The 12,879-nt window shown below is 31.5% G+C and overlaps 1 protein-coding gene across 1 annotated transcript in view; it reads right to left on the reverse strand.

The window, feature by feature from the left end:
* The window catches only part of LOC111704719 (putative thiamine transporter SLC35F3), a 56,245-nt gene that overhangs the window by 31,297 nt on the left and 12,069 nt on the right, over positions 1–12,879 (reverse strand). Inside the window, exons 4-5 of the mRNA XM_023477041.1 lie at positions 9,540–9,627; positions 7,713–7,773 (exon numbers count right to left, since the gene is read on the reverse strand). Of these exons, the coding sequence (XP_023332809.1) occupies positions 7,713–7,773; positions 9,540–9,627 (149 nt within the window). The remainder of the gene's footprint in view (positions 1–7,712; positions 7,774–9,539; positions 9,628–12,879) is intronic.

Consider the following 12,879-nt stretch of genomic DNA (forward strand, 5'->3'; position numbering starts at 1 on the left):
ATATAACATATAGATGGGAGGAATACTTTTACCTTTTTCCTTTAAGAATTCAATTTAATCTTATCTTTTTACTAATTTGTTCGTGATTTGATTTCTGCAGTGTGTTTCCTTTTTGAACGCATGTTTGCAAAATACTATGTGTTTGCAAAATTTATTTTTTATGATTGGTGGAAACATGATTATTATACATTTTACACATACGCACAGTTTATTCTAAAAATCAATGATTGTGTAACACGTACCCCAAACTTGAAAACTTGAAAAAAACAAGGGGAAAAAATTAAACAATTTCTCTAATGGATTTTTTGCACGACGATCGAAAGGCAAGCCGTTGTTTATTCTTTAATAACCCATAACATAAAAAAACTTCTCNTCCAATAACCTCCCCCTCCCTCCCTTCCTAAGATTACTTTAAGAGAATTAACCTTTAATTTTCGTGTTCAGTCATTGTATAAAAAAACGATAATTGGAAATCTAGTTCGTGAAAGAGTTTACAATTATTTTAAATAAAAAAATTATGACAAAACAAACACGTTCATATGTATTGTATACTGTTAGAGTGATCTGTTTTTTTATTCAATCTATCGAAATCTCTGATCTTGAACACTCGATCTCTGTAAGCGTGATTTCAAGTGACCCTCCATACAAAGATGGCAATGTCCAATTCACAACGGTAACCTTAAACCTTTGACTTATCAATAATGTCGGAATTATTCTCATTAATCTAAAAAAAACGCGTTTAATTGTTGAACACTCAGTTTGCTGGTTTAACTTATATATATTTAGTTTTTTTCAGTATTAATATTCAGTTTCTAAAATTGACCGATAAATAAATATTTTCTTTCAAATTTTTGGAAAATCTCTTTACTCGACGAACAGCTATAGTCAAAGGTTTAAAGGGTACCGTTGTAAATCGGGCATTGCCCTCTTTGCATGGAGGATTACTTTAAATTACTCTTACAGTCCCTTTAAAACTTTTTTTAAACAAATCTTTTTAAATCGATTCAGTCCTAAAAGTTGTTGCAGCGTTTAAAAACAGCATGAATCTATGTGTATGAGAATATATGTTGACAAAAAATACTTCATTTAGTCCCTTTAAAAATATAAAGCTCTTATTTAATTTGAAAGATATTAAACTAATGATTCATCATTATTTTAAGATTATCTTTCATTGTTTTGCAGGTTACTCTAATGGTTCCATTTAATATCAGAACAAAAGATCCCGGAAAACAGAAGTATTATCTAAAATATAAATTACTAGGTTTCCATGGTGCCTCTACTATGTACTCTGGACTCTGGAGTAATAATTTAAATAAATTTTTTTCCAAAATTATGTAACTACTATGCTATGCTTGGAACCCAGCGCTGCCAAGGTAACTAAAAGTTACTCCCGCCGTTTACCCCCTCTAGGTCGACTTTACCGGTAAACTCATTTTAGAATCTCGAAACAATCTGGGAACATTCCCGTGGTTCTTCCGAGTTCCCCAATTAAAATTTGAGACAAATCGGTTAAGGTTATGATCGGACAAACAAACAGACAGACAAACAGAGATTACAACTTTATATATATATATAAAGATGTAACTAGTTGTTGTTAGGGGCGTTTACAAAGGGGCGTTTACAAGAATTTGTCCAGGGGCTTAATATTTTTGAAATTCTCAGTGGACTCATACAGCTCAACAACCCTTTTGGTCTAAATCTCCCCTGAAAATCATAGATTCTACTTCGCTTTAAAGTTTTAATTATTTCTACACAATATTAGACATTAAAGCAAGTTTTTAATTGCTCATTAAAAGAGAGAAAACTTGGTCTAAAAAAAATTTTCGGTGCTTTTTTCCTCGATAATTTAATTTTTTAATTTTTTATGTCTGTACACTATTCATTCATATATAAAGATAAATTTACATTAATCCTCCTCCTTATAAACTTTATTTATTCTTTTTTTATATTTTAAGCCCACCCTTCCCTTGTTTTTTTTTATCGTTTAAAAAACGAAAAAAAATATCCTTTACCGTTTCGTTTTTAGCGTTGGTCAAAAATTTAAAACGACGAACCAAAACTAAAAAACGACTTCTTTGTTTTGTATTGTTAAAAAACGATAGTTTTTCAAACAACCGTTTCCATTCTAAGTCTTAACAAAACGAAAAGATCGTTTTAAAAAAAAATCGATCCATACACACATCCACACACACCCCAATCCATAATTTTCGTTTTCTCCGCAAGTCTTTACCCCTCCCCCCCCATACTCCTGGCCTTTAAAATGTATAAAAACAGACCCAATAATTTCATTTCGTTGTAAGATGCACTGCAAACTATATAGAGGGAGAAAGTAAGGTAAAAGTATGCGCACTACTGGTAGGACTATGTGACCTCGTAGCTCCTCTAGTTTTAATTTTACGCATGCACAAGTATGAGAAAAGCAAATTAATCTACTTACATTTGAGAAATTCAAAACTTTTTTGGTTGTTTAAATTATTTCAACCATACTTAAATTTTTCACCTGTATTGTCAAAATAAATTTTGAATTTATAAAAAGTTAATTAACAGATTTTCTTTGTTTTCATATCTATGTGTATCTATGCTATTCAAGGTTATTATGCAAGTAAAGTTATTTCAGAGGTGTACGCATCTTTTGTTATGCAGTGTACTGTCTCTGGGCGGTAATGTAAACACAAGACGGATGTCGAAGTCTGACATGGGATCCATCTTTCCCATAGTAAATCAGTGAAATATTCTGCTTCTAGGAAACTATTATGTGAATTTTCAAAATTATCAAAATTTAATGCTTTTAACCTCCTCGGATACTTAACGAACACTGATACATCTATTCTTGGTTACAAATTCCGCCCAGAGAGAACTGGTTTCAAGATGTACGCAGAGTATACACAACTGCAATTAGCTTTCCTTGCATTATAACCTTGATGCTATCTATTTTAATTACATACAACGACGACTGTATACAAACTAAAAGTTGAAAGCTAGCTAGAGACAAGACTAGAGAAAGCATGAAATTAGCAAAATATTATTCCAAGTTTTCACTGTGGACAGGTGTCTAATGTTTTAATATCTAAAGGAATTGAGTCCTTGCCACAAATTCTGATTTTCTAATCCCTATATCTTTGAACCCTCTGTCGTAAACCTTTGATATTTCAAACTTATATTATTTGATCTAACAGAAGTCATAGTTTGAAATGTCACATGTCTACAGCATTGGACTGCAAAGATATAGGAATTAGAAAATCAGAGTTTGTGACAAAGACTCAATTCCTTTAAGAGGAATACAGTACGCAGTTTTTTTTACGAATTATCTTTAATTTTAACTTTTAATTTTTGCTCTTTTATTAGTATTTTTTTAGTGGATTTTGAAAAATCCAATTTTTTAAGGCCATCCATAAACCTTCCCTGGGTTCAAAATTAGGGCCCGATCGGTTCAGCCGTTTGGACGTCTATCGGTTACAAACAAACAAACATACAAACAAAGTATACATTTAGATGGGTTTCTTAGTAATGAATTTAGATAACTCATTGTTTTTATTCAGAGTGGTGGCAGTTTTTCTAGATTTTAACCGATTAGACGGAACAAGAAAATGACCACTTTCTATCTATTTATCTATCTATCTATCTATCTTCCTATCTATCTATCTATCTATCTATCTATCTTTCTATCTATCTATTTATCTATCTATCTATCAATCTATCTACCTATCTTTCTATCTATCTATCTATCTGTCTATCTATCTATCTATCTATTTATCAACTATTGTGCATAATGCAGAATCTATTAATGTTTCTAATTTCTAATTTTCTTCCATAGTTCTTCTTTATCCAACACTAGCTTGGAAACCCAGCGAAGCCTGGAAACTGAACTTTTCTCTAAAATATTCATTCCACTCATCTTTGAAATTTTAAACCAAGCTAAGAACATTCTCCTGACTCTACAAGTTCTTAAGTCAAGTTCCTAAAGGTTTCTGAGTTATGATCGGACAAACAAACCAACAAACCAACAAACAAACTGGCGAGATTAAACTCAGTAATTGTTTAGTTTAAAATGTACACTACACAGTGTGTACATCCATCTTTTTATTTACAATGCTTATTCGCTTATAGTGGGCCAACCAATCAAAACAACCAACTCTGGTTAGGCGGGTCCAAACTACATTGTGATTTTTTAATTGTATTATCTCGTGCTTTGTAGTTGAATAAAAATATGAAATGAAAATAATGATCTGATCATTCAAATACAATGACAGCAAAAAAGATAAAATATCTTTTTTTAAACACACTTACAGGTCTTATTGACGTAATTGCAAGCTTATCTTTTATAGAGTGGCATCTACCATTCACTACGATGCCCTGTAAAACCATTGTCAAAGTCACTCAAATACTCCTGTATGCAGAGTCCAATAGCGCCTGATCCAATCAGGGTTCAGTCATGTGTTTGTTGTCTATTCTGAACCAATAGAAATAGTATAGCGGTAACATCTATCTTTCTATCTATAATCTCATTATCCAATAAGAGTTATGAATCCTTCAATCGGCGCTATCAGTAAATGGAAATATTTACTTCTACTGAAACTATAGTGCAAATAGAGGTAAAGGGTACCGTTGTGAATTGAGCCTGCCAATCTTTAAAATTAAAGTTACTTAAAATTACGTCTACAGTTCCTTTTAATGGATGGTGAATGCAGAACATCTGAATCACCGTTATCTTTTTATCTCTTTTTTATCCAAATGAATATCTTATTCTATATATATAGTATATATATATATATATATCATCTCTCTGAGAAATTTCATATATTAAATCTATATTTACATACTCTGATTGCTCCCCTTAGATATATATGTAAGAAAATATATATATTTATGTATTTATAGAGAGAAAAATACTTGTAATTGATTAGCTGTAGCAAACCTGGGAAATAATAATCGTTCATTTTTTTAACAGAGTAGAGAAAAGAAAATGGCGAATTTTTACTTTTTGTTTTGTGTAAGCTGTTATTGTGTACACAGATTGAGATAGACTAGTTCAATTCGGGGATTTTCTCTCTCTCTCTTTCTTCATCTCTCTATCGTTCTGTCTTCTCCTTTAAATTCATTTTACACGAACAGGCATTCTGTTTGTGCATTGTTATTTAAGATTCAATATCAATTATACGTTGTAAATTCGAGTAACAAAGTTTATTCCTATTCCTACTGATGCCTCTTCTGTCCAAAACACCCAGGGGGGGGGGAAGTCCCAACCCCCTTTCTATTTCTAAAATGAAATTCTAGCTCATAACATGTCATACAATTTTGAAAAGTCGTTGACCTTGAAAAAAGAATCAGGCTAATAAAAAATAAGAAAACTAAAAATATTCAACATTGAAGGTTTCTTGTTTTTCTTTCCGGAAAACGTTTTTTATCTGCTCTATTACGCAATCTGAAGTATATTTTTTCATAGAAATAAAAGCATCGCAAAGAATAACCCCAAACATGTTTTCCTTTTTAAAGACATTTCGAAAGCATTTCGAAATTACAGTTATGTTCTTTGGCATCATGAACAGAATACTAAGCATATAACATTAAGATTTCGAAATTACAGTTATGTTCTTTGGCATCATGAACAGAATGCCAAGCATATAACATATAGATTTCGAAATTAGAGTTATGTTCTTTGGCATCATGAACAGAATGCTAAGCATATAACATATAGATTTCGAAATTACAGTTATGTTCTTTTGCATCATGAACAGAATGCTAAGCATATAAGATATAGATTTCGAAATTACAGTCATGTTCTTTGGCATCATGAACAAAATGCTAAGCATATAACATATAGATTTCGAAATTACAGTTATGTTCTTTGGCATCATGAACAGAATACTAAGAAGATTTCGAAATTACAGTTATGTTCTTTGGCATCATGAACAGAATGCTAAGCATATAAGATATAGATTTGACTTCTGACTACCGAGGGCGTATGTACAGGGGTAGGGGGGTTTTCAACCTTTTAAGTCATTACAGTCTATTTCTAAAAGAACATGGGTTATCTATAATTATTTGATGGGGCAGGAGGATTATAAAAATTTGATATTTTTCTTCTAAAAATAGCCTGATATTAGAATGTTAAAGATAATCATATTATTAATCAGAAGAGTAAGCCTCTTAAAAAAAAGCGATGGAAATCAAACAGATCACGAAAAAGGGGGGGAGAAAGAAAACAATATAAATTTTCACATAAGACATTGAATTGTAAAAATAATTATTCAATAAATAATAAGAATGATGAAATAAAAATAAATAAAATGAATCTCAGAATGAATAAAAATTATTCAAAAAATCAAATGAATTTCAGAATGTATGAATTCAATTAAATGAATACAAGAATGGATTTAAAGGGAGTGTTCGCGAAAAATGAAAAGGGGGATAGGTTTTCGGTGAAAATAAGCGGTTTGCACGCTACTAATCTTACTTCTATCTGTTGCGTCTATGAGGAGATCATACCGAAAAACGTAGCGTCCATACAAATTCAGAAAGTTGGAACATTCAACTCCGATCGTAAAAAAATCAATTTAATTCCAAACAAATCATTCAGATATTACAACCAATAATCATCGATAATTATTCGATGCATTTCATAATATTTTTCATTTTTTCTTATCTAATAGTTACTTTTGAAAAGATTTATTCCTGTTTCGAGGATTTTTGATAATGAAGAAGACATTTTCATCTTTTCCAGGAATGTTTGAAAATCCAGCGCCAGCAAAATAATATTTAAAAAAACAAGAATCTAAAATATTATGAAATATTAACTATATACGAATGCGTCGAAAAATCATCGATGACTACTGTTTGTAATATCTGAATGATTTGTTTGGAATTAAATTGATTATTTTACGATCGGAGTTGAATGTTGCAACTTTCTGAATTTGTATGGACGCTACGTTCTTCAGCATGAGTCGTTTTTAACCATTTTATCCTTAGAGACGCAACATATAGAAGTAAGATGTGAAGCGATCAAAAGCGCTTATTTTTCGTTGTAAGCCTATATCCCCTTTTATTTTTTGCGAATACTCCCTTTAACGAAAACAAGAATGAATTTAACGAATACAAGAATGATTATAGTAAATACAAGAATTAATTTAATGAATAAGAGAATAAATCTAATTAATACAAGAATGAATTTGATGAGTACAAGAATGGATATAATGAATACAAGAATGAACTTAATGAGTACAAGAATGAATATAATGAATACAAGATTGAATTTGATGAGTACAAGAATGGATATAATGAATACAAGAATGAATTTAATGAATACAAGAATGAATATAATGAATACAAGAATGAATGAAATTAATACAAGAATGAATAACTTTAATGAATACAAGAATGAATTACTTAATAAATACAGAAATGAATTAAATGAATACAAAAATTAACTTAATTATCATACAAGAATGAATTTAAAGGAAGTGTCTATCTAGACATGATTTTTGAGCTGAAAATGCAGTATTAGAGACATTTATTAGGAAACATTGACGTTATTGAATAATAAAAAAAAGGATTCTCAAAATCATCCCCAAAGAATGGACATTCCATGAAGATTTTAAAGATTGAATTTGAGCTCTTGTCTCATAGGTCTCAAATTAATCCTTATACAAATATGTATTCTCAGCTAAACTACCATGTCTAGCCAGTCTAGCTTGAAAACAAGAATGAATATTAACCTGCACTATGAATAGAGTTTCTAACACTATCACTTGTAAAGCACTGAATACTCGAAATATTCTGAAACAGAAGAAAAACAAAATAACGAGCTGAGCAGAAAGTACGCAGGGCGATTCACAAAAAATAAACCATTTGTAAAACCAAAATCTTGTAATTGAAAATTGCGTGGGTATAAATGTTTTATGATTTATTTTTACATTTGTTGCCCAAGTTCTACAACGTTTTAATTTTAATTAAAAGATATTTTGAATTTTCTTAATTTCAAAACAATTTTAAACAATAAAACAGTTGATTTTCGCAGAATAAAAGGCAAATTTAAGTGCTAGATAAAATTGCATTCTAATTAATTTCTTATTCTTATTTCAAAACGTTCATATACACCATAAATAATGAAAAGATAAAAAAGAAATTCAAAAAGTTGTACACCCGTACCGCGTATCTTTTTCTTATTTATATATACGGCCCCCCGGCAAAAGGCATGCTTAAAGAATTCCTTTAACCCTAACCAGAAAATCCAATTTTTTAAGGCCATCCATAAACCTTCCCTGGGTTCAAAATTAGGGCCCGATCGGTTCAGCCGTTTGGACGTCTATCGGTTACAAACAAACAAACATACAAACAAAGTATACATTTAGATGGGTTTCTTAGTAATAACAAATAAATAATTTTATCTTTAAAAAAATTGTTTCTGAATGATTTTAAAAAACTATTAAAAATTGTAAATTGTAAAATGTTCAGAGGTGTTCTTTTACTTTTGAATAGATATATTCCAAAGACAGCATTTTCACAGCTTGAAGAATCAAGTCCACCTGAAAGACTTCACTGCCTTAACTCATGACACATATCTGAAAGCATCTAGTAGGGGGGGGTTGGCAAAGTTGTAAAACTTACATAGTCTTTGTGTCGTGTCTTGGTAAGACGATTTTTGACCCTATCACCGTAAAATTTTGTAACTCTTATCGAATAGTAATTTAAAGGATTTTTTTGTTAAATTTTTTTTTTTAATGTATAGGGTATGGTACAGAGCGGAAAAAAGTCCTGTCTGTGAAAAAAAATTTAAAATAGCCCATACCTTTTTTGTGACTAAAGCTACAAATCTAAAAACTAGGTTTTTGAATAGCCCTTGAAAAATGCATGTAGAAACATGTGTCACACTTTGATATTTGTTGAAAAAAAAAATTTCATTTCTCTGACCCTTTTTTAGGCATTTTTTCCGCTCTCCCCAGCACCCAGACTATTAAAGTTATCGGTCAAATTTTTGTTCTTTGAACTGTCCATGAAAAATTGGATTACGAACATGCATTTCAACCACATATCTACACTCTAAGACCTTTTCCTAGGGGGGGGGGGCGCCAAACGCCCGCCCCAGGCTTTACATAGATTTAGACCCCCCAGCCTTTATAGGGTTAATGTATTCTTTCTTTATTAACAATATAAAGTTTCCAAAATTATAATCTAAGTTTTGCTTTCGCTTTTGCTTAAAAAATTAATATTTCTTCTTTTTTTATCAAAAGGGACAGTGAGGATAATTTCATGTGACCCTCAATGCAATTTTACAATATTTATACGGATTCTAGTAAGCAAAATAACACTGTAATCTGGATGTATCACCATGCAACCTCCTCTATGTGCTTACAGAACAAAACAGCTTGTAAAATTGTGCATCAATTGTGCATTACGAAATTCCGCAAAATTTTCGCAAAATAATTTTTCGCGGAAAAATGCGAAATTTTGCGAAAATGTTTGAGAAATACCAAAAAAAAATGTTCGCGAAATTTTGAATTTTTTACGAAAATTTTCGTTCTCTGGAAACCCTATCCGTGTACCTGGCTGTTTGATGGGCTCCCGTTGGCATGATTGGACCCAGGACCGTTGTAGGTGGGGAAAGCTCTGAGTCTCATATCTGTCTCCTTACTGCACAGCTCTTGTCTTAAATCACGAATTTTCCTGCACCCTCGGGTCATTTCATGAGCTGCTTGGGCTGCCCCTGAACCCAATATATAAAATATATTAAAGAGTTTGTTCACTTGTTTTAAAAAAAAGTTGGCAACAGCATTACTTATTTCTGTTTTTATTGATTTCCTAATTTTTTCTGCACTTTTTTTTAATAATGGTGATTAATTATCAATTCACTTTAAAAAATGTGTGTTCACGTACTCTTAGATTTAACCCCATTTTAATTTATTCGACTGAAAAAATTCACAAACAAAAAATTTAAGGAATCCGGCCCCCCCCCCCCCCCCTCCCTCGCCTTCGTACCTCCGCTTGACTTAATTTTCAATCCAACAAGATTTTTAGAAAAGGAAACTACATTTTGCAATGTTGCAATAATTGTTACTACTGATATATAGAAATTCTATATTTGACGCTTTTCCTAGCAAGAACCAGAGACTGCCCATGAAGTCTAAAATTGACTTGCAAGACAGGGGGATATGACGTCCTTAAGACCCACATTTACTCCTACCGAGGTAGTCATATTTAGATCAGAAAAACTAGGTTCAAGAACTGGGGTATAAGGTTTCTAATGGCATTTGTCTCTGTGGGGGTCCCCTGATTGTGTCTGTATTTTTGTCTGCGGTGGTGCCTCATGTTTTCTCTCTTTTGACTCTCTTCAGTAGGCCGTTCTAAGGGTGTCCTCTGGAAGCATCTTTAGGACGTCCTGTCAAGTCAGAACGAACACAGGGTTCCTCCCCCACAAAAAAAATTCTTTGAAGTGGGGGACTTGGAAATTGCGCCCTCAAAAAAATTATTTTTTAGGGAAACCTGTGTACTTCACAGCTGCACTTGTGAAGAAGCAGACAGGATGTCCTAAAGATGCATCTTGAGAACAACCCAAGGGTTTCCATCTAAACAACAATATTTTAATTGAAAAATTTATTCATAAACACATAATTAAGTAATTAAAAAACACATTGTAGAATATTGCTCTCCTGGTTCCACAGCCGCCAAGCAGAGGGGGAACAAGTCTTATTTTGACTTGACACAAGACTACTTCAAGACTTGGAGGATAACATAGAACCCGCCTGAAAAAGGGGACGGGAGCAGGAAACCCAAATATTTTAATAGCTATTTCTCATATTACATAATATTTGATGAAATTTGATATTTGAGAAAATGGAGGGTCTTGGGGATGTTTCAGGACGTCCGTGAACCCGTCCAAGATTCTCCAGATCTTGCTGGGTTTGATTTATCAGTTTGAAATTGGATAAAACTTAGTCTCATTGTTCATATCATTTTATTAATTTGTAAATTGAATTAGCTCGAACGTTAAACATTAAATTATAATTGCATCATCCCTGTAACTTAAACATATTAGGGTTTAATTTAGGTAGCTCTTTTACCGTTAAACAGAATTATCATTATTGCATCATCTTACAATTTATCCATTTTTTGGAACTGGACAAATTAACTCTGAAAATTCATTCCTAATAAAAATTATTATTATATTTTTATTGGGTATGTGACGGGGGTGGGGGGCTTAGGTAGAGTGTAGACCCAATTAAAAGCTTTCTTTAGAAAGAACTACGTCAATGTTACTTAATAACTATAATTATTGTTTCCACTGAACCAATTATTTTATAAATATCTAAAAATATTAAAAAAAAAACAATTTCTTTAAGTAAGCACAAACTTTAAAAACTAGTTACATTATTTACATTATTCAAAAAGATTAGAATTCCATTTTCCAAATTTTACAAATATAGTTTATTTGTTAAGATTTTGAGTACGAATAAAGAGAATACCTACATTCATGAGATAATGTACAAATATTATATAAAATAAAGTTTTAAGATGTAAAAATGTATAAAATTTTACAAAAATGTATTTAATAAAATTTTATACAAATCGATTCTATATCTTAGACTCTGGCATCAAAAAAAAGTTATAAAAAGAATCGCGAAACATAGACAAAATTTTGTTTGTTGCAAATTCAAATTTTTGGTATATCTTTATATGTCCCAAAAACGAAAATCGGTATAAAATTGAGGCTCTGGCAGCAACTAGTATTTTTGTTTGATGACATCCTGTATATAGTATAATTATACTATCCTATATTCTATATATATATAGAATATAGGAAACCATTGAGGCTGTTACAGTAGAACTAGCAGCGTAGAACTGAAGCCATTCAAATTAGAACAGGGAAGGTTTTTAAAAAATATACAATTCCTGTCTCACTGTAAAAATAGGAATACAAGATTAATTTAAAAAAACTGAAAGGCCTATTCAGGGTGGGGGGGGGGGGAGAAGGTTCAGAACCCTTTATTGGGATATGTTAGGTGATAGGTCCCACGCAAAATGAAGCTAATAAACACTAAATTGTTAGATCATTATCTAAAGAGTTTCAAAAACCCTTCACTTGCATCCTTACAATATGTATCTAAAAAACTATGGAAAAGAACCACAGGGTGATTTTTAAAAGTTGATTTTTTCATTTGTGCTTATTTGGATGAAAAATCCGCAAAATTCAATTTCTTACTTACTGTCCTAAGCAGGTCAAACAGTGTCAAAAATACGACGTTTTTCGACAGTTTTCGCTATTTTCTCCATTAAAAAAAAATTTCAATAATTTTTTATTATGTTTCTGACCAGTTGTAATAACTTTCAAGGACCTTAGATATCAGAAGATCTTGTAAAATACGATTCCAGCTTTTAAAATATTTAATTCGTCCTCCATGTGATGTAAAAAAGTCAAATTGTCCAAATATCGGGTTCTAAGTTTTTTGAGAGCCTCCTTATGCAGAGAAAGATTAACAATGATGAAGAAAATTAATTTCTTTCTCAAATGTCATGTTATAACGAGTTAATAAATATTAAAGTTGTGTTTTGTTGTACCTTGTATTGTTTTGGTGAACATTTGAAAAAAGTCTACTTTTAAAAATGACCCTGTTATACTCTGTGACCTGTATGGTGCAATCGGTTAGGAATAGCATGTTTATAGAACCTATCGGTTAGGAATAGCATGTTTATAGAACCTAACGGTTAGGAATAGCATGTTTATAGAACCTATCGGTAAGGAATAGCATGTTTATAGAACCTAACGGTTAGGAATAGCATGTTTAAAGAACCTAACGGTTAGGAATAGCATGTTTATAGAACCTATCGGTTAGGAATAGCATGTTTATAGAACCTAACGGTTAGGAATAGCATGTTTAAAGAACCTAA

Source organism: Eurytemora carolleeae, unplaced genomic scaffold, assembly GCF_000591075.1.
Source record: "Eurytemora carolleeae unplaced genomic scaffold, Eaff_2.0 scaffold460, whole genome shotgun sequence".
Lineage (NCBI taxonomy): Eukaryota > Metazoa > Arthropoda > Copepoda > Calanoida > Temoridae > Eurytemora > Eurytemora carolleeae.